This window comes from Parasteatoda tepidariorum, chromosome 5 (assembly GCF_982258835.1).
Source record: "Parasteatoda tepidariorum strain Cologne lab strain chromosome 5, Ptep-v5.0, whole genome shotgun sequence".
Classification (NCBI taxonomy): Eukaryota; Metazoa; Arthropoda; class Arachnida; order Araneae; family Theridiidae; genus Parasteatoda; species Parasteatoda tepidariorum.
Genome location: NC_141759.1, coordinates 10,738,329 through 10,757,456, shown reverse-complemented (window position 1 = coordinate 10,757,456; position 19,128 = coordinate 10,738,329). Strand labels below are relative to the sequence as shown.

At 30.8% G+C, this 19,128-nt stretch overlaps 1 protein-coding gene across 1 annotated transcript in view; it reads left to right on the top strand.

The window, feature by feature from the left end:
• The window catches only part of LOC107453067 (cysteine-rich venom protein AnHyalC), a 41,912-nt gene extending 35,146 nt beyond the window's left edge, over nt 1-6,766 (top strand). The window contains exon 9 of the mRNA XM_071185729.2: nt 6,330-6,766. Within this exon, the coding sequence (XP_071041830.2) occupies nt 6,330-6,425 (96 nt within the window). The 3' untranslated portion in view covers nt 6,426-6,766. The remainder of the gene's footprint in view (nt 1-6,329) is intronic.
• Nucleotides 6,767-19,128: the final 12,362 nt, after the last annotated feature.

The following is a 19,128-nucleotide window of genomic DNA, read 5'->3' as shown; positions in this document are numbered from 1 at the left end:
AAAACAAAATGGTATCTCTTTTTATTAGAGAAGGAACATCCAAAACACATCGGAAAAATATTTGTACATTAACAGAAAAAAATATGTATATTCTTATAAGAGTTAAAACCTAATGCCCGAGAAATAGTATTACTAAATTTAATGACATAACATGAAAGGCCCATTTAAACTTTACATTCTATAGTTTTAAAAATCATATTACTTCAAACATTAAAATGAACAAAAAGTATACATAAGCCTCATAATTTTATGAAATTTAATTTTGTAAACAACGTTTTTTGACAACAATTTTTATCAAAAAATTTCAAGTTTCAATAAAAATCATTATTTAGAAACTAAGAAACGTAAAATACAGAATGCTGACGAAACAAAAACAAAAAAAAAAACAATTCTTTTTTGTCGCCATTTTTAGTGCTACGAATATTCGTCTTTGGGATTTGCCAAAAACAAAACAAGATGCAATTTTATTTTTTCAGGAGGGAAATATTTTACCGAAAAAACGAAAATGTACCAATTCCCACAACATAAAACTTTATCTTGGTAAACGTACGTTTTGGAAATGTTATTTCATTTGGAATCTTATTCAGCAGAGTTCATATGGCGATATGATTGTTTTGAATCTATGCTAAACTCTATATCGGCTCATTTACCACCGAAATCCGATTAACTATTTTGATTTTAAATAAAGTGTTTTATTTTATGAACTGTCGCAAAATTTTTTAATGTAGATTGGCGTCACTTAAAAACCGCCAAATCTGTAGCGGCGGTGGCGTTAATACGTAAGTACCGAATTTTTATTCCATACTTTTCTGAATCATATTATTTCAAACATTGGAATATACAAGAAGTATACATAAACACATAATGTTATACCATTTAATTTTTCAAAAAAAGTATTTTGAGAACAATTTTTATCAAAAAATTATAAACTAAAAAACGGAAAATAAAGAATTCTTAGGATAAAAAAAACGATTTTAAGAATTCTTAACATTGAAATAAAAACTTTCATATTGTTTCTTTTTTTATTATTCTTATAGTTCTTAATCAGACGCAAAAAACCATTCTGTAGAGAACCATCATCAAATGAAAAAAAAATATTTACAAGCAAATTATTTATTGTAAAAATCATTGCACTTACCTGATTTATGATTCCCGGAGAATTCCAAAATGATAATTTCCTTGTTTGAAAACTTTATTCTCAAATAATAGATACATAGTTTATACCTTCATTTCTTTTAGATAACATACTACACAGCAAAATTTTATAATTGATATGAATTTGAATATGTAGCTAAAAACAGAATAGCTGAATTCTAGTTGAACTTATTCTTTCAAAATTAAAAAAAAACTTACCAAGAAAACGATTTAAATTAATTAAGAATCAGCACAAATGGCACTATTTCAAGTAACTTGGATAATTTTTTATTGTTGTTTTCCGAATTATATGGATACAGAAATATATACTATTCTATAACGAAGAAGAATATGCTATAACTATTACAATTCTGTATGTTCTGAATTCATATTTATTCACTGGAATGACGAAAGCAATGTTGACTTCACTTTAATTCGTAATGAATTGAAGACAGAAGAAATGCATTTTACCTTAATACACACATCTGTAACAGTATCCGAAATCGGAAGTCATCAGTTGCAAGTTTGTTGATAATAGAAATTAAAAATTATTGAGGAATTTTTCTTCAAATGTTTGGCGTGTTCTGTTCCTGAAAGATTTACTAATATTCTGGAGATTTTTTTCAAGTTCTTCGGCCTTTTCCTTAGGGAAATTTTGTTTCTTATTTGCTGCTAAAAATGGCGTCTGATTCAGTCAATGACTTTGATGGAACTAAATGAAAACGTGATAAATTAATGTCCGATATTTACAGGCTCCCGCTAGACGGCGTACTCGAGCGTTGCGATCGCGAATTGTTTTCCTTTAAATATTTTTGTATCCCTCATTTAAAGTTATTTTCCAGAACTGCTATTATTAGCGAAAATTTTAAATTATGGATGCGAATTCATCAAATTTGTTTGAGCATTATAATGTTATAAGAATATAAACGTTATTTAAAAAAAATTATTACTTCGAAAAATCACTTCTGTTCACCAAGATATCTAAATGTTTATAATACTAATAGATAGTAATATTTGAACGTGGGCAGCATATATGGCAACGTTACTTTTAAAAAGTAACGAGTAAAAGTACAAGTATTTTTAAAAAAAGTAACGAGTAAAAAGTAAAAAGTTCTTATTTTAAAAAGTAACGAGTAAAAAGTACAAGTAAAAGTACAAGTACTAAACAAAAAAAAGTAACGATTTTAAAGTACATTTCTAGGAAATCGAAAACTCAAAGTAACCTAAAATTTTATTAAATAATATTTTTATGTTCTTTAATGTTTTTGCAAAATTGTTGTTATTTATTTAATTATTTTTAATTTTGAAAGTTATGGACATTAATTTATTTTTAAATTCGGAAGAGTATTATAGTATAATTTTATAATATAATCGTATAATATAATTTTAAAATAAAATATAATTTTAATATTGAACTTTTTATGGATTTGCACGAAAAAGAAATTTTATCTATTGATTTTAATTTTTAGTTTATTATTTTTATTTATTTAAATTACCATTGATTCAAAATAGTTTTACTCTTTAGAAACGCGTTTTAAAAACACAAACATAAACAAAGCAAACACGGGGTGGGATTTCAGATAGCTTTGTGATCTTTGAGCTAATAAAAAATAATTGAATGTGCAGTATAAGTTGAAACAGAAGGTATTTAAACACGAAGTTAGCTGTGAATGCATATATATTGCAATCACATCTTTTTTTTTTTTCTTTAAAGAAAGCTTACCGAGTTTTAGAAAAAAGTAACGATTGCATTCGATATTTCCGTTACGAATACTTTTACTTTTTCCCTAAAAAAGTAACGAAAGTACAAGTAAAAGTACTAAATTTAAAAAGTAACGAAGTACAAGTAAAAGTACGTACTTTTTACTTGTACCGGTGGTACAAGTAACGAAAGTAAAAGTACTGCCATGTATGGTGGGCAGTATAGGCGCAAGCGTAAGCAAACAGAAGTCCATTTAGTACATATATGAATAATTTTATCTTGAGTACAAAAACTGTTCTCTACCAAGAAAAAACAATTATTGTGAAGCAATCATCGGGGTTGATGAGCGGCAGCGAACAGGGGGCTTCGCCACCTAGTTCAATATAAAAATCAATATAAATGAAATGAAAGGAAGATGGATATTGAAAAGGAACTTTTTAAGCTAAGTTTATTTAAACTTAGTTTAAAAGGTTCCTTTTCAATTTCCATCGATATTCATATTAATGGGGAGGGAAAACTTCTCTGTGTGGCATATTTTTAGACGCAATGTAAATGTCTAACTCGACAGGGTTAAGCCAATTTTCTCCCTGACGGATTAGAATATGATTCTCTTTATTTAATGTCTCGATTATCTTATCAGATATGATTAAGTTACGTAAAGATTTAAATATTTCAACTTCACGAAATTTGCAATAATACTCGAAATGCGAATTTAGGAGAGTAGCAAATTGAATATATGTTTCTTCCTTAAATTTTGATGCATTTTAAAAGTTGTTTAAACATTCTTGGGGAGTTTGTTGAATATGAAAGCTTTTAATTTTTGATAGTTTTTTTAGATCATCCTCTTCAATGTATAGCAAGACACAATTTGCTTTATTACCTAGCATATTAATTAAGATTTCGGCTTTAAGCCCCTCTTTTATGCTTTTCGTAGCAAAAGCTCGTTCCAACGATGAAAAAAAATTAATTCAAATTTTCAAGTTTGGATGGAACTGGAAGAGATAAGAGTTTTAATACTATGAATTAGATTTTCGATCCTTGTTTCATGTGTATCATTTATTGTTTTGGGAGGGTTAATTTCAAATGCTTCGTTTTTCGCCTCCAGTAAAAGCATTTCTTTTTCGAGTCTTTCTACTTTTAGTTTCTCAAATTGTACTTAAATTTCGTTTTGTTTAAATTCCCAGCCCGCTGCCGGTACCCTTTCTTCTACGGCTAGTTATTAAGTTTTAGACAAATTCTGAATCATTTTTAAATACCTCGGTAGATTCGATTTTCTCCTTTAATTTAACAATATTGTCGCTGCTGTCTGCAATCCCTTCTATTTCCTCTAATACTAGGTCTTCTTTCTTTGAGTTTTTATACATTTCAAAAATGAAAAGTTCCTTGATTGCGGTGAGTTCCAATATCGGTAATGCAATGTTTTGATGAAATCCTCGTTGACTCAAGCCAGATGATGCTGATCACGCAGCCCTTCTCAGCAAATTCAAGGTTTACTGCTGCCCTTCTCGGCTAATTCAGGGATCACTGCTGCCCTTCTCGGCAAATTCAGGGATCACTGCTGTCCTCTTCGGCAAATTCAGGGATCACTGCTGTCCTCTTTGGCAAATTCAAGGATCACTGCTGCCCTTCTCGGCAAATTCAAGGATCACTGCTGCCCTTCTCGGCAAATTCAGGGATCACTGCTAACCTCTTCGGCAAATTCAGGGATCACTGCTGTCCTCTTTGGCAAATTCAAGAATCACTGCTGCCCTTCTCGGCAAATTCAAGATGGAATTTAATACAGTTATCTTTGAAACAACATTCGCTTGAATAATCTATTAATCTACTACTCCTACACGAGAGGAGAATTTCAATCTTTTTAGCTCCACAAATATGGTCAGTATCCCATTCACGGGATTTCAAAAGTTATTCAGCCTCACAAATTTGGTCCATATCCCCATCACAGATTTTTAAAAGTTCAAAATTTATAACTCACTATTTTCGCATCACGGACACGAACCCCATTATCTAAAGTGATTTGTGGAGCAAGGGAGGGAAAAAAGACAATAATGAAACTTAACAGACAATCAACTTTCTTTACAATCAGTAATGAAACTTAACAGTTTCAATAGAAAAAAGGAAATAAGTTTGACAGCGGTATCATGAACGGTGAGAACTACCTACACGCAGCGCTGTAGGATAAATACTGACTGCTAAATTATATTGTTCTATATAAAAGAGTCAGTTAGTAATTAATATTCGGGACTTCTCCCGTCTGGACTCTGTGCCTCCATGTAATCTGGTACTTTTCCCTTCTGGACAATCAGGCGCCTTTCAATGAGAAAGTAGGTGGTTTCGAGGATGACAGATGATTGATGTTTGGCCATAACGACTATATATATATATATATATATATATATATATATATATATATATATATATATATATATATATATATATATATATATATATATATATATATATATATATATATATATATATATATATATATATATATATATATATATATATATATATATTGTTTCACATGACATACACCACGTCAAAGGGCTTCCATTTCACAGAAAGAATGAAGAAAATTAGTAGATGAATTTATTGTATCTTTTGAAAAATGAAAAGATATTAACAAAAACATTCAAAAAAAGAAATCTTTTTGTTAATTATAAACTTTAATTTTCCACCCTTTTTCTCTGGCGCACTTTGGCGAGCGTCACTTAATGGAAGATTCTTCTTTGGGAAAGTTCCTGGGACAGGTTGTTGAATTTATGAGAATCAGAACCATAATCATAATATATAGTAAATCATAATATAGAAGATAAACAACTCCAACCAAAATACCTTTTAAAAGAAACCGATGAGGCATTGCTATACATCTGGGCCTTTTCTATTACGCCTTCTTCTACTACTAGCGCCATGTCACGCCAGTTTTTGCGATTTCTCCCATTTTTATCACAGCAATTGAATACTCGTACTGCTTAATTTCTTCATTTGAAATATAAGTAAGTAATATTTGAGCTGAATACTCTTATATGTATATTTTCAAACGTAAGCATTTTCTAAACATAAAAAGTATTTTTTGTTATGAAAGTAAATCATAAACATTTACTTTTTATAAGCGTCACTAGATGGCGGCACCAGTTTCTATAGTTAATATTTCTATAAAGTTTTTAGCGCATTTAAATCAAAGATATCGATTTATTATACTATAAGTTTTCTTTTTTATAAAGTGGGCTCCCTTTTCTCTCTTTTGCCATTAAAAAAGGTAAACACAATTTTAATGACTCGTGAATACCAAAACAGCGAGTTTTGTACATTTCATTCTTTAAAGGAATAATAAAAAACTTTAATTTTCATCTTTGTCACTAGATTGCAGCATCATAGAAGAAAGCGAGCTCATTTAAATTTTATGTACGGTTTTCAAAGTGCAGTGGTGCCGCTCTTTGATGCGAATCCGCATTAAATTGATTTTCATTGATTGATTGATTGATTTCAGATTGAACTGTTGATGACTCCTCGATCAGACGGCCTTCCTCTATTTATTGAAATAAAAGAAATGATGGTGAATGATATCCCTTGCCAGTACGGCTAAAGATTCTGTTCTATATACGTGATACTAACTCATATCTTCAACTGAAATATAAAATAAATTATGCTTGCAAAATTTGAATTTGCAAATATTTTTCAAGAACACTGCTGTGATTTTTGCTAAAAATTTGCTTCTTTGTTTTCTCTTTGTAAACGGATGTAAATAATTTGTGAAATGTTATTCAAAAATGTTTGTCTGATGGAATTCGAAGAAGATGTATGAATTATCGATCTAATATTTGCTAAAAAAATGCTGCTGCTGTGATATTGAAAAACTGCTCTAAATTTCATTTTCTAATTGAATGTAATTAAACATTTCCTTTTGTAAAAAATTGTATTAGGTGATATTGTAAGTATTTATTGAGCAAATGTTTTTCAAAAATAATTGAAGTCATATTTAATGCGCATGTTTAAAATATTTATGTATTATGATTTCTCAAGTTGGAATGCATAATTATGCTAACACTTGCGTCGAAAACTACAATGATGTCTTGAAAGATTTTAAATAAAAATTTAATTAGTAAAAAAATGGCCTTTCATCTTCTCTTTTGAATTATTTTTTCTCTCTGGATCAAAAATGAACTTAAGAATCTCAACAAGTAAGGGTATACCATGGATATTATTTCCAATGCTATTGCTTGTGCCGGAAAGCTACAATGCTCTTTCCAAAGATATCGTTTAAAAAAAATTCTTTTAATCAAAAAATGACTTTTTTTAAAATTTAAAATACAGTTAATTTTACAACAAAATTATTAAGACTAATTTTAAATTCTTATTAAAACTAATTTTAAAATAAATGAATAGAATTACGTGAAAATCACATTTGTGCTGACAAATGAAATATTTATGCCATTCATCAATCGAAATTTCCTACAAGTTTCTGAGTTAATTACGAAGATTTGTAATTTCACTATTTGGAGGATAAACCTTTATTAAGAAGCAAATTAAAAAATAAAGTTTTTATGTGAAGAAGTAATATTTAATCTGCTTTTTAATTGCTATTATGGACTGTTTTCATTCATTGTTAGTCTATTCCATTTCGGACGATTTTCATTCATCCCTAGTTCAAATATTCCATTTTGGACTGTTTTTATTTTCTTAGAAATTAATATGCTTTTTGTTGTTGTTGACGTATGTGTTATAGTATAAAATCTTAAAGCGTAACAGCACGACTGAGAATCATTTTTCAATGAATAACTAATAACAATATTAAAACAAATAAATTCGTGATATAAATCAAAAATCGTCAAATAAATTCGTAATATGTAAATTCGTGAAAAAAAGCGCTTTTGACAAAGTACTAAAATAGAGATCTATCGACAAAGACTACTCACTTCTGCCTAGCTTAATAGTATGACATTGCCGCAGCTGATAGGGTGAATTTCGGAGGAGATCACATTTGGTGAGAATGCTCTCTCTGGTTCTTTCAGTTTCCGTTTTTAAAAGCGCTATATGCTGAGCCACCTCATCTTGATTTGGCATGTGACATTTTTAGCGGCAATCATTGGTCGATTTTCTAGCGTTGCTATTCTGGGAGTTGTAATGGGGCTTTTTTTGTCGCCATGTAAGGGAAATATATATATAGATATTAAACGATAAATATCTTTGAATTCAAGTGATGTGCGAGATTCATGATGGCGGTGTAAACAATCCCCATAAGACGGACAAAGGAAGCTTTTTTTTTCAGTTTATAGTTTGCAAAGGGAATTACTGACTGACTAATGCAGCGCTAACAGAGTACTTACAGCGGCGAGTTATCTTCTCTTTTATCTAAGTTTAAATTAAAAAAATTAATAATTTAAGGCATGGAGGATTCTGAGATATTTCGCTTAATATGTAGTTTTTGTGATGACTTTCAAAATTGTCTCAGTCAGAATGTTTTAGTCAATGTGTAGTTTTTGTGATGACTTCCAAAATTGCCTCAGTCGGAATGTTTTAGTCAATGTGTAGTTTTTGTGATGACTTCCAAAATTGCCTCTGTCGGAATGTTTTAGTCAATGTGTAGTTTTTGTAATGACTTTCAAAATTGCCTCAGTCAGAATGTTTCATTCAGTGTATAGTTTCAGTCAATGCGAATGTTTTAGTTAATTAATTTCTTAATTCAGTTAATTAATTCCTTAAATTTCGTAAGCTGTTCGATTGGATAAAAAAAAAAAATACATCGAACTTATTAACCTTGCCAAAGAGTAAGTAGAAAATAATTTTGGCACTTTACTGAGCGAAACATATTACATAAATTAAGAAAAAAAAACAGAAATAAAGTTATTTTTAATTATGAACTTCACGGTGAACATTTTAAAAATTATTTTCCTTTAAATCGCTTCACCATACCTTGGCCAGATTAGTTGGACATAAACGTATTCATTTACTGACCATCTTGAAATTGATTTCATACCGTTTTTCATTCAAATTGAAAATTGTCCAAGAAAGTTACTCAAAAACTATATAACTTTAAAAAAAAAGAGTTTTAACTTTACAAGGACCATTTTAAAAATTAATTTTCCATAAATTGTACCACCAAGTCTACATTGTTGGATCTAAATGTTTTGATGCAGTGTTCATCTTAAAATTACCCTCAAGCTGTAAACTGCATTACCTAACGAAGTGCAAAGCTTCTACAAGGCTCACTTAAATGTCTTTTTTACCGTTTTGAAACCATGCTAGATGTAAATGGTTAAAAAAACATGTATGATTTTGTGTTCATGGTTTTGTAACCACACTAGTTGTAAACGGTTTCAAAACCGTAAAAGTAAAAAATGCTTTTTACTGTAAATTTTACGGTTAACCGGGTGGACAAACTGCTGCTGGTTATTTTACCATGATTTTAGAATGAAAATTCTAATTACACATTAACTGACTTTATTACCAGTTTTTTTCTCCTTTCCAGAGTACAAACAGCCATATAAGTTTGTTGTACTGAGCAATTCATTTAGAAGGGAATAAAATCATTATTTCAGTCGGATTTATAACTGTCATATACACTAGCCAAAATGTATGATATGCATATTGATATTTTTTTATCAATGCGTTAAATTTTTATTCGTTTATTATCTGCAACGGAAAGGTTATTTATCAGTTTAAGATATCACTTCCACGAAAACTCTTCAAAAGGAATTATTTAATTTAATTCCGCACAGAAACCGATACGGTTTGTTCATGACTATAATAACTACTATTATATGAGGTAAGATGATTTTTTTTTATTATATTAAATTTATTACAATTTAATTATATCACTGTTTTAATTCTTCATATTCGCAAAAATTAAGTAAATGTTAAATTGTTTGACAACAACTATACGTAAAGCATTTAAATAAAAAGTTCCAAAATACTTTTGGGCATTTTAATTGACAACTTTTATAAATATTTCGTTACATTTTAAATTTGAAAGTCAGATCAAAATGTATTCTTTTTAATTAAGCAATTGGATAATACTTTTTTATAGAGATGGTTTTGAGAATGATTACATACAAATAAAATAAACATATAAATAAAATAAACATATAAATGCACGAAGATCACATGGTTGCACGTTAAACTAATGTGTGTCAATAATCCTTTTGAAGGAGGGGTTCCATTTTTTTAGGAAAGATGAAACGTTGAAGAGCAAATATTAAGTAAAGAAATCAAAATTTTATAGCAATTAAAAATAATAATACTTCCAATGGAAAAACGCGCTTAGCAGCAGTGAATCCAAAAGGAATTGAAACAAATGAGACAATGAAAAAAATTGGATAAATATGACAGTCAAAGCTGACGTCATCAGGGGGCACCAGCTCCGGAAGTCATAAAAGCAAAACCTTTTCCATCGAGAGAGCAAGACAAAAGTCTAAAAATGCCTGGTTTTTACCAGGTCTAAAAAAGGTTTTGGCTGAAAAGATAAGGAGAAAAAAAGATGAAATTTCATAAATTCTGTCTCACTACAACGTTTAATATTTCCAAATGAATTCATCTAGTGATAAAATTTGAGAATTCTCATTTTTAATTTTAAAGTAAAAGCTAGTAAGAAGAATGTTTTAATTTCCTTATACCACTACTAATGCCACTTTTTAACATTTTTAAGGGCCGTAGTACTACTTAAATAAGTGCTGTGATTTGTCTTCAAGTAAAAAAAATAAGTGTTTATTAAGTTAACAACTTATGGTAAACAACACTTTACTGTTTCTACAAAATCAAGCCTAACACTTGCGAGACTACTTCCTTCTTTTTAGTAAATAGGAGATATTCTAGAAGATCTTCTTTTTAATAATAAGAGAACAGGATGCTAGATGTAACTTTGAACAGCAAACCTAATATTGATTTTTATGACTACCAACGTTCAACTCCGTAGCCTTGTAATTTTGGAACCCAATCCAGAAAACAAGGGAGCTCCCGGATCAAGCATTGGGAGAAATTCCGTTTAGTGGGGTCATTTTATTGGAATTAACCGCCATGGAAAGAAAAACCACGAAAATACCCCACGATTAGACTGACGGCAATGGGATTCTAACCCATGATCCGTCTACCACTAAGGATATTTTACGTCATCACTGTGATCGGAGCGAACTGGGTTCGGAATTCATATCAGCCAGCCATCGCTGGGATTCAGAGCTGGGTCATCTCATTGGAGGGCAAGAGCTCTATCCCCTGAGCCACCGCGGCTCTCTCAAGTTTCTTAAAGTGAAATTACTTTGGAATTTCTAACATTCGAATTATTTGTCACCACTTTTTGACTTTTCCTTGGAAGAGCCCTAATTGGCCTGAGTTTCCCTGGAAGTGATCGTAACAAAAATAGTCTCAATTTAGTGAGCACTGTGAAATTTATTTTCTAAATAATAATTTGAGCTTAAATTTAATGAAAATTATTCTTTAATAAAGTATGAATTCGTAATTATAATTAATACATTTTTAAGAGCAAATTTTAAGTTAAATTTTTTTTAAGGAAGAGAAATTTTTTTACTGTCAGAAAAATATTGGAGAGTATGACATTCATATATAAATAAAAGAATTTTCTAAAGTGAAAGTAAAAAAAAAAGAGATTTGTATTTTGCTTATCTAATGTCTTATCTGCATTTATAAAGTTCAAGTGATTTACAAACACAATACATTACATTAGTCATTGTTTAAGCCACAAAAAGTTTAAAAATACACTCTCACAAAGATTCTTTCACTTTGAATAACTTATAACACTTTCTGCAACATGAATCAACAGCATAAATTGATATTTTCTTAAGTCTTTACTTCTCTTTATTAGGCGTAGTTTTAATGTCATACCATACCAATTAACTTATTAGGTATAGCGCGAAGGAGGGTTTTTGACATCACACGGTTTTTTATTTCTAGAAAATAATCTGTTGTTATAGATACTTTACATACACGGGAACGATATTTAAAGAGACCGAGAAAAATTTTAAGCACTCAAATCAAAATTAAGGAGTTAAAAGTAAAATAGTTCTAATTTTGAAAAGTTGAGAATTAAAAATACAAGTAAAAATTGTTGTTGTTTCTATTGGCACTTATACAAACCAAACTCGCCTATCATTGGCCTTTTGCGAATGAAGTCAGAAAGGTGCGGTACTTAGGGATCGAGGAGGCTAAGTATATTACACATATAACTTTTCAGGCGATGTCTTTGTTTTCAGAACTCTAAGCTATTAATTAAAGTTGAAAAATAGTTCTTGCAACGAGAATTTGCTACCTCTATCATGAATTTATAGCAATTATGACAAATTTAAGAACTACTGTTTACTTTGAAGTCGCATAAAAAAATTAATAAATTTATCAAATTAATTTAATACATTTACCAAGTTATTCATGCAAATGAACGATATCACATGGGCCGGGATAGCCTGCAGGTCGGTAGGGCGCTGGGCCCATGTCCGAGAGTTCGTGGGTTCGAACCCCGCCGGCCGGAGACACCCCGTGTAGTAAAATGGTGACTGATGCACGTTAAATCTGTCTAGTCGCAAAGTCCTCCATGTTCCCATAAAAAATCAATACCTCTGGAGGTACTGAATTGGAGATTGATCGTTCTCTGATTCAGGTCAAAATTACGATCTGTGGATGAATGAATGGATGTATGAATGGGTCCGCCCTATAAACGGGTGAGACGTATGGGTGTGGCAGAAGTCGAATTCTTGGCCATAGATGGCGCCACTGGAAAACAAGGGCAATCGCATCCCTCTGCCTTAACAGGCATACGAAAACAACAACAACGATATCACATTACAAATTTATTTAAAATCAATAGTTTAATAAGCATTTCGAGGTGTGTTCATTTTTGTATACATGCATTTCGAGCTGATCTATTTTCACAAACCTGCATTTCGAGCTCTGCATATTTTCGTAACGAGCATTTCGAGCTCTGTCCATTCTCGTAAGCATGCGTTTCGAGCTGTGTCAAGTTTCGTGAACATGCATTTTGAGCTGCGTCTACTCTCGTGAACATGCATTTTGAGCTGTGTCTACTTTCGTAAACATGCATTTTGAGCTGTGTATACTCTCGTAAACATGCATTTTGAGCTGTGTCTACTTTCGTAAACATGCATCTTGAGCTGTGTCTACTCTCGTAAACATGCATTTTGAGTTGTGTCTACTTTCGTAAACATGCATTTTGAGCGGTATCTAGTTTGGTAAACATGGATTTCGGAAATGTGTCCAGATTCAAAAACTCAAAAATAAAAGTTAAAACTTATGAAAACAAACATGTTTTGTCTCATTTTATTTTATTTTTTTATAAACTGAGGCATAGCTTTTAGTAAAAATTCCACTTATAAACTCTTATTTCATATCTCTATTAAAAATATACTTAAATTATAAATTAAGAACTTATTTAATATGTTTCTGACCCTTACCTTCTCTTCCAAAAATGTAAATAAATAGAATAAATAAATAACTGTAAACAAATCGGAGAAGTAAGTGCACTGAGGAAAAAACATAATATGAAAGTGTTAAAAGGTTTATTATGATGTCATAATCACCTGCAAGATAAGATACATATGGCGATTTTATTACCTGTACCCTTTTTTAATCAGACATTGAAATATTTATCATTTAAAGCTTAGATTTTCTTCTCCATTTAACGTGGTTATTAATGCAAGGATAGATTTTGACACTAGTTAAAATTATGTAAAGTAAGAAAAAAAATTTGACATTATTTTTATTAAAAATTATTTGAATTTTCCTAAGCTGAATATTTGTTGTCGTCAACTTTTATGTTCCTTCACTCACAATATTTTAATTCGTTGAGAGTTAACACGAAACTATTTGCAGGAATCTTTTTTTTTTTCACTTTTTTTTTTGCTCAGCGTATTATACTATAATAAATTGTTATTGTGAAAGCTTATTGGATAGCAAAATTGCTTATGCTTATAAAAATGTTTTATTTATTTATTGTTATTATTATGAATAAATATTTTTTCAGTCTCTTATGATAGGAATCAAATTTTTGAATATGTATCTTTCTTTACAACGCACCTTTTACGTTAAAGTAATGTGAACAGAAAAAAGTATGCTAACTAATTATTAAATTCTTTTATACTTGTATGTACTTTTTCTAAAAGAATTTGATAATTAGTTAGTAGTTGATAATTAATGCTTTTCTGCTCATGAATTATAACAAACAAAAACAATGCTAGTTAAAAATATATAACGAATTACTCATCAATTAATTAATGGATTATAATTCTTTTATTTGTAATCTTTCAGCAAATTTAGGAATTATGTAACGAACCTAAACAAAAGAAATTATTAAAATCCTTTATTTATTCAGTAAAGCTGATTTTCTTATTTTGCAACCACTGTTGACAAATAATCATATCAATCTATTTCCTAATTAGAAAAATGATCGCTAAAAATTGTAATAAAAAAGTAAAAATAACCACTGTTAATGATCATATATTTTCTTGATTATATCCAAGGCTATATGTCATCAAACGCAATGCCAGAAATGTAACTCAGACTCAAACGCTTACTTTTACTCTACTTTCACGATTTACGAAGATTGCAATATTAAATGATTAATTGAGATGGAAATGAGAAGGAAAGAGAGGGGGAGGACGTACTCAAGCACAATCCCAAAGGTCAGTAAGACTACACCTCAGGTGTCGTGCGAGTATGCGTCAGTATGGATAAATCGGTGTACGGTACAATGGAATAAAAAGTTAGAGATAAATCGAAATAAAAAAATGGTAAAAAAAAACTCTAACGAAGACTATAAACAAAGAAAAATGAAAGCTATGTACAGAAAGTTATAGCAGAGATACAACAGACGGCAAAAATGTAAGAAGTGGTAAAAACTCAATTTTTTATTTATTTAATTATTTATTCGTAACTACTACCAGGATGTAATTGCAAATTATTCATATTTAAATCAAAATAATTCTTTGCGTTTACCGTGAGCTACCGATGCCAATCCGCTATTTAGGTAGTGGGGTCATGCGATGTCATGAAGTTGACATGACTTTCTGAAAAATTTCAGTCCTTAGATCATTGGATGCGATCCCGACCGGCGTTTTCTTGATCCAGATGTTGGTTTGAAAAACTGCGACTTTCGGATTATCATTGGTGTCTTTTGAGTGAGTAATACCTATTTCATACACTTGCAATCATGTATGTTTTTCTAATTCCGAATTGACTTAAGAGTATGAGTAGATGCAAGTTAAGTTAAATGATTCTGCCCGATATAGTAGCTTTCAATTTACGTTAACATCACTGCTGAAGTTAATATTCGCAATCACGCAACAATGGCTACGTATCACCAACACGGACGTGGCGGAAAGCGGCTGACCGAAAGACGTGCACATGGTTCAACGACGGATGAGGAATGCTCGGATTTTGAAACCAAAATGGCTGAAAAGTTAGCAGACATGGGAAGGAGAATTAAAGAAGATGAAAGGAAAAATAAAGAACTACTTGAGAAACTAAATCATCTCTCATGCCTGTGCCAAATAGGCCCGAAATACCGACAACACCAATTGATGTCATTGATATGGAAACTTATGAAGGCGGCCAACTTTTGGAGCAGACGGGGAATGAGTCAACCCAGGGCTAAAGAGAATACAAGGGCTAGTTCACTCCGCTCTTAGAGCTGAAGCTACGATTTCCCTCCTCGTGACGTCACTGTGTCCACAGATCTCGGAGATCGCGAGCAAAGATATGATAACTTTGCATCTTTCTCTTTGTAAAAATAAGTTAGACTTTTTCTGGTTATTAGCCTTCAAACTTTACGTAATTAACACATTATTTCCGTTCATAAACATAATTCAAAAAAAACTTTCTTGGTTATTATATTAAAAAAAATACATTTTAAACTTATAAAAATGTTTTGCTAGTAGGTGAAAATGACACGATAAATACTTAATTTTAAAAAGTTCAGTTTCAACTTTAACTATTAAAAAAAATGAAGGCATATATTGACACTTTTTTTATCTACATATTCTTTTATAACGATAAGTTAAGTTAAATTTAGAATCCCTGATTTTAAAATATGTCGTTAATAGCAATTTGTTCATACTTAATCATTAGGAAACATCAACCTTAAACGCTAATTACTAAAACAAAATAATAATTTAGATTCATAATGACATTAGAAATTTTACAATTGTTTATAGACATTTAAATTTACGATTATATAATTTATAGATATTTAAATTGGAGAGAATATAATTTTTAAAAAAAATCATAAATATTTAGAATAACTACATTAAAAAATATGTTATGAAATTAGGAGAATTTCAACTATATACTATATATTTTATTTATACTTTTTACTTACATTTTAATTTTCTTTGACTTTATCCATTTTTTAATTCTTTTCACCTGCCTTTCTTTATGAAGTAACGAGGCGGTTTCTATTTAGATAATGAATTTTTATAAAAGTTCTTTACGACAGAATAAACGTATTGCTGTTTTATATAAACTGTGTCATTTCGGAATCCATTCTTTACATAGTTGTTCATTTACTTTAGGGAACACGCGAAAAATTATACTTTTTCCTTTTGTTTTTGTATCAAAATTTTTGCAAGTTGCAATCGCGCAAACTGGCATTTCGATAATAGTTTTAAATTCTTGTAAATTCACTGCAAAAACTGAGGAAGGTCATTATAGAAAATAACAAATGTCTTAGAATATCTCGCAAAAAGAAATAATCCAATATTAGTTAGAGCTAGTAAGGCCAAACGCTCCGTTCTTGAAGTAAAAGTGCGAGCTTTGCGCCAAAGTGACGTCTCTAGAGTGACGTCAGAGGATCGGCGGTGCGAGAGATACTTCAAAGGAGTGAACCAGCCCTTCTATTCTCTTTAGTCCTGGAGTCAAACAGAGATTCAGAAAGCTCAACCAAAAATATTGCAGAACCCCCTTTGAAGAAGAAGAAAAAGAAAAATAATGTCAAAAAAGCTGAAGCAAATCTAATCATGACCACAAATAGTAAACATTTTTCACCGATAGATACCGCCACCTCCTTACAACCATCTGAATCTATATCTGATACTGACTTAGCTCCACCCAAGGAGGATTCCAGTTCAACTGTAGATCCACCCACAACTCCAGCAAAAGTTCAACCAATTAAGCATATAAAAGTTCTTATTCGTGGTCTTCCAGTTGGATTCTATACTGATCATATCTCCCAGGAACTGGCAAAGTCAGACATCATAACGCAAAAGATAATTCAGTTTAAGAGAAAAGTGGGCGGGACCTACAGGCTCCTCCCACTTTTTCTCACAATTCTCACAGAAACAGATGTTAATCGACAAATTTTTTCTATCACCAATATACAAAGTATCTCGGTCAGTAGTGAAAGGTTCCGAGGCGGGCAAAATCCAATCCAGTGTTACAACTGCCAAGAATTTGGACACAGTCAAAGATCATGTAATTCACCATCAAGATGTGTTAAGTGCGCCGCCAAACACCGATCATACGAGTGCCAAAAAGATGAAAATACACCACCTAAGTGCAGTAACTGCGGAGACTCTCATACAGCCAACTACACGGGGTGCAGAGCCCGTCCCCGCAGGAGGGGAACACGTGCCATACCACCACCAACAACAGGACTTGCTCAAAGGTTGGTTACAATAATTAAAGAATTGCAAGAACTTTTAAAAAATCAAGAAGTGCTTCAACTGCTTCAGAAGATTATGGGGGAAGCCACTCTTGCACAGTAACGTCTTTTTTTACTTGATTTGAACTTCTATTTGAACTCTTATTATTATTCAGAACTCTAATTTTCCATACAGATTATTAAAATAAATACTGCATACTGCCCTTTCAAATTGAAGTTGATCATACTAGATGGCGCCACTAAGGCTTGACAAAATTTATGTAAAACCTTCATGCCTATGAATCACGACTTTTGTATATATATAATCATCATTTATTCATGCTCATATTCAATTTTCTGTACATATTTATGGCAATTAATGTAAATATCTCTGTTCAAGTTGTAATGTTTTCTAGTCAAGGTTATATTTTCTGTACATTTTTTCATGGCAATTACTGTAAATATCTCTGTTCAAGTTTGTATTTTCTCTAATCATGGTAATATTATTGTAAAGCTACCACAACGACTGCTTATATTCAAAATGTTTTTAACTCATTTTTGTACTTTCATGATGAATGGGATAGGGGCCGCTGCGCGGCCCAGGTGCCCAGCTGTTTTTAAATAAAGTAAAGTAAAGTTTACCTTGATTAGTAAGTTGAAAGAAATATACGGGTGGAAAGTTGCTAGGTTTAATGTCTTTTAATAGATTTTTGCTTTTTTTTTTAAACACCACTTTTTTTATATTTTTAATTGCTTGTAAAGGTTCCTGCCATCGCGATCTCTACATTGATTATTTAGAACAAGGATCGCCAAACTTTTTTGATCATCGACCCCTATATTATAATTTTTCAAAATCTCCATCGACCCCCACAAAAGCAAATTTCTGTTAAGTAAAATAAAACTCTATTAGATAGTGTGTTTGTACATTTATTTTATGATTTTAAACATTTATTAAAGTAATAGTACATTGTGTAACAATAGTTTTATGAAAAATATATTAATATTGAAATTTAAATACCTTATTATTAAATAATAAGTAACTATGCATAAGTAGATATAATAAGTAAAGTAACTAAAGATTTACTGCTTCTTGATCAATGAGATGGGTGTGCCTGGTGCTTTTTTACAAGGTTCGCTATATTGGGTTCAAAATTGGTCAATTTTGTAATTTTCGTAAAAAAATACAAAGTGTGCTATAGTTTTGTTGCGGGCTGTACTAATCCATATTATTAATGCTTACCTTCTTTTTTGTGCATTGATAATTGAAATTGATATCTAAACTAAACGAATGGTTTTATCGAAACAATAGCTAATTATCCAAAACTATAAAAGTTTTAATAATGACACTGCAAATATTCAACACAGTTTGCAAAGATAGCTGAAACTGCGTATGATATTTGCATTTGTAACGTCAATGCTCGTCACACGTGACATTTGGACAAGCGCACATATTCATATGACTTATAAACTACGCTGAGTTCGTGCCACTGCGCAGTGGTACGTAAATACTTGTTTCACCCCATTAAATATACGTTTATTAATTTATGTTTTATAAAGAAACTGATATTGAGTCAATTATAAAAAAAATTCACAAATTTTACATACTTGATTAGGTATGTGTGATTTGCGTATTGAGAACTGTTTTTTTTTCGACCCACAATCGACCCTTCCGATTCGGATCGACCCCCATTCG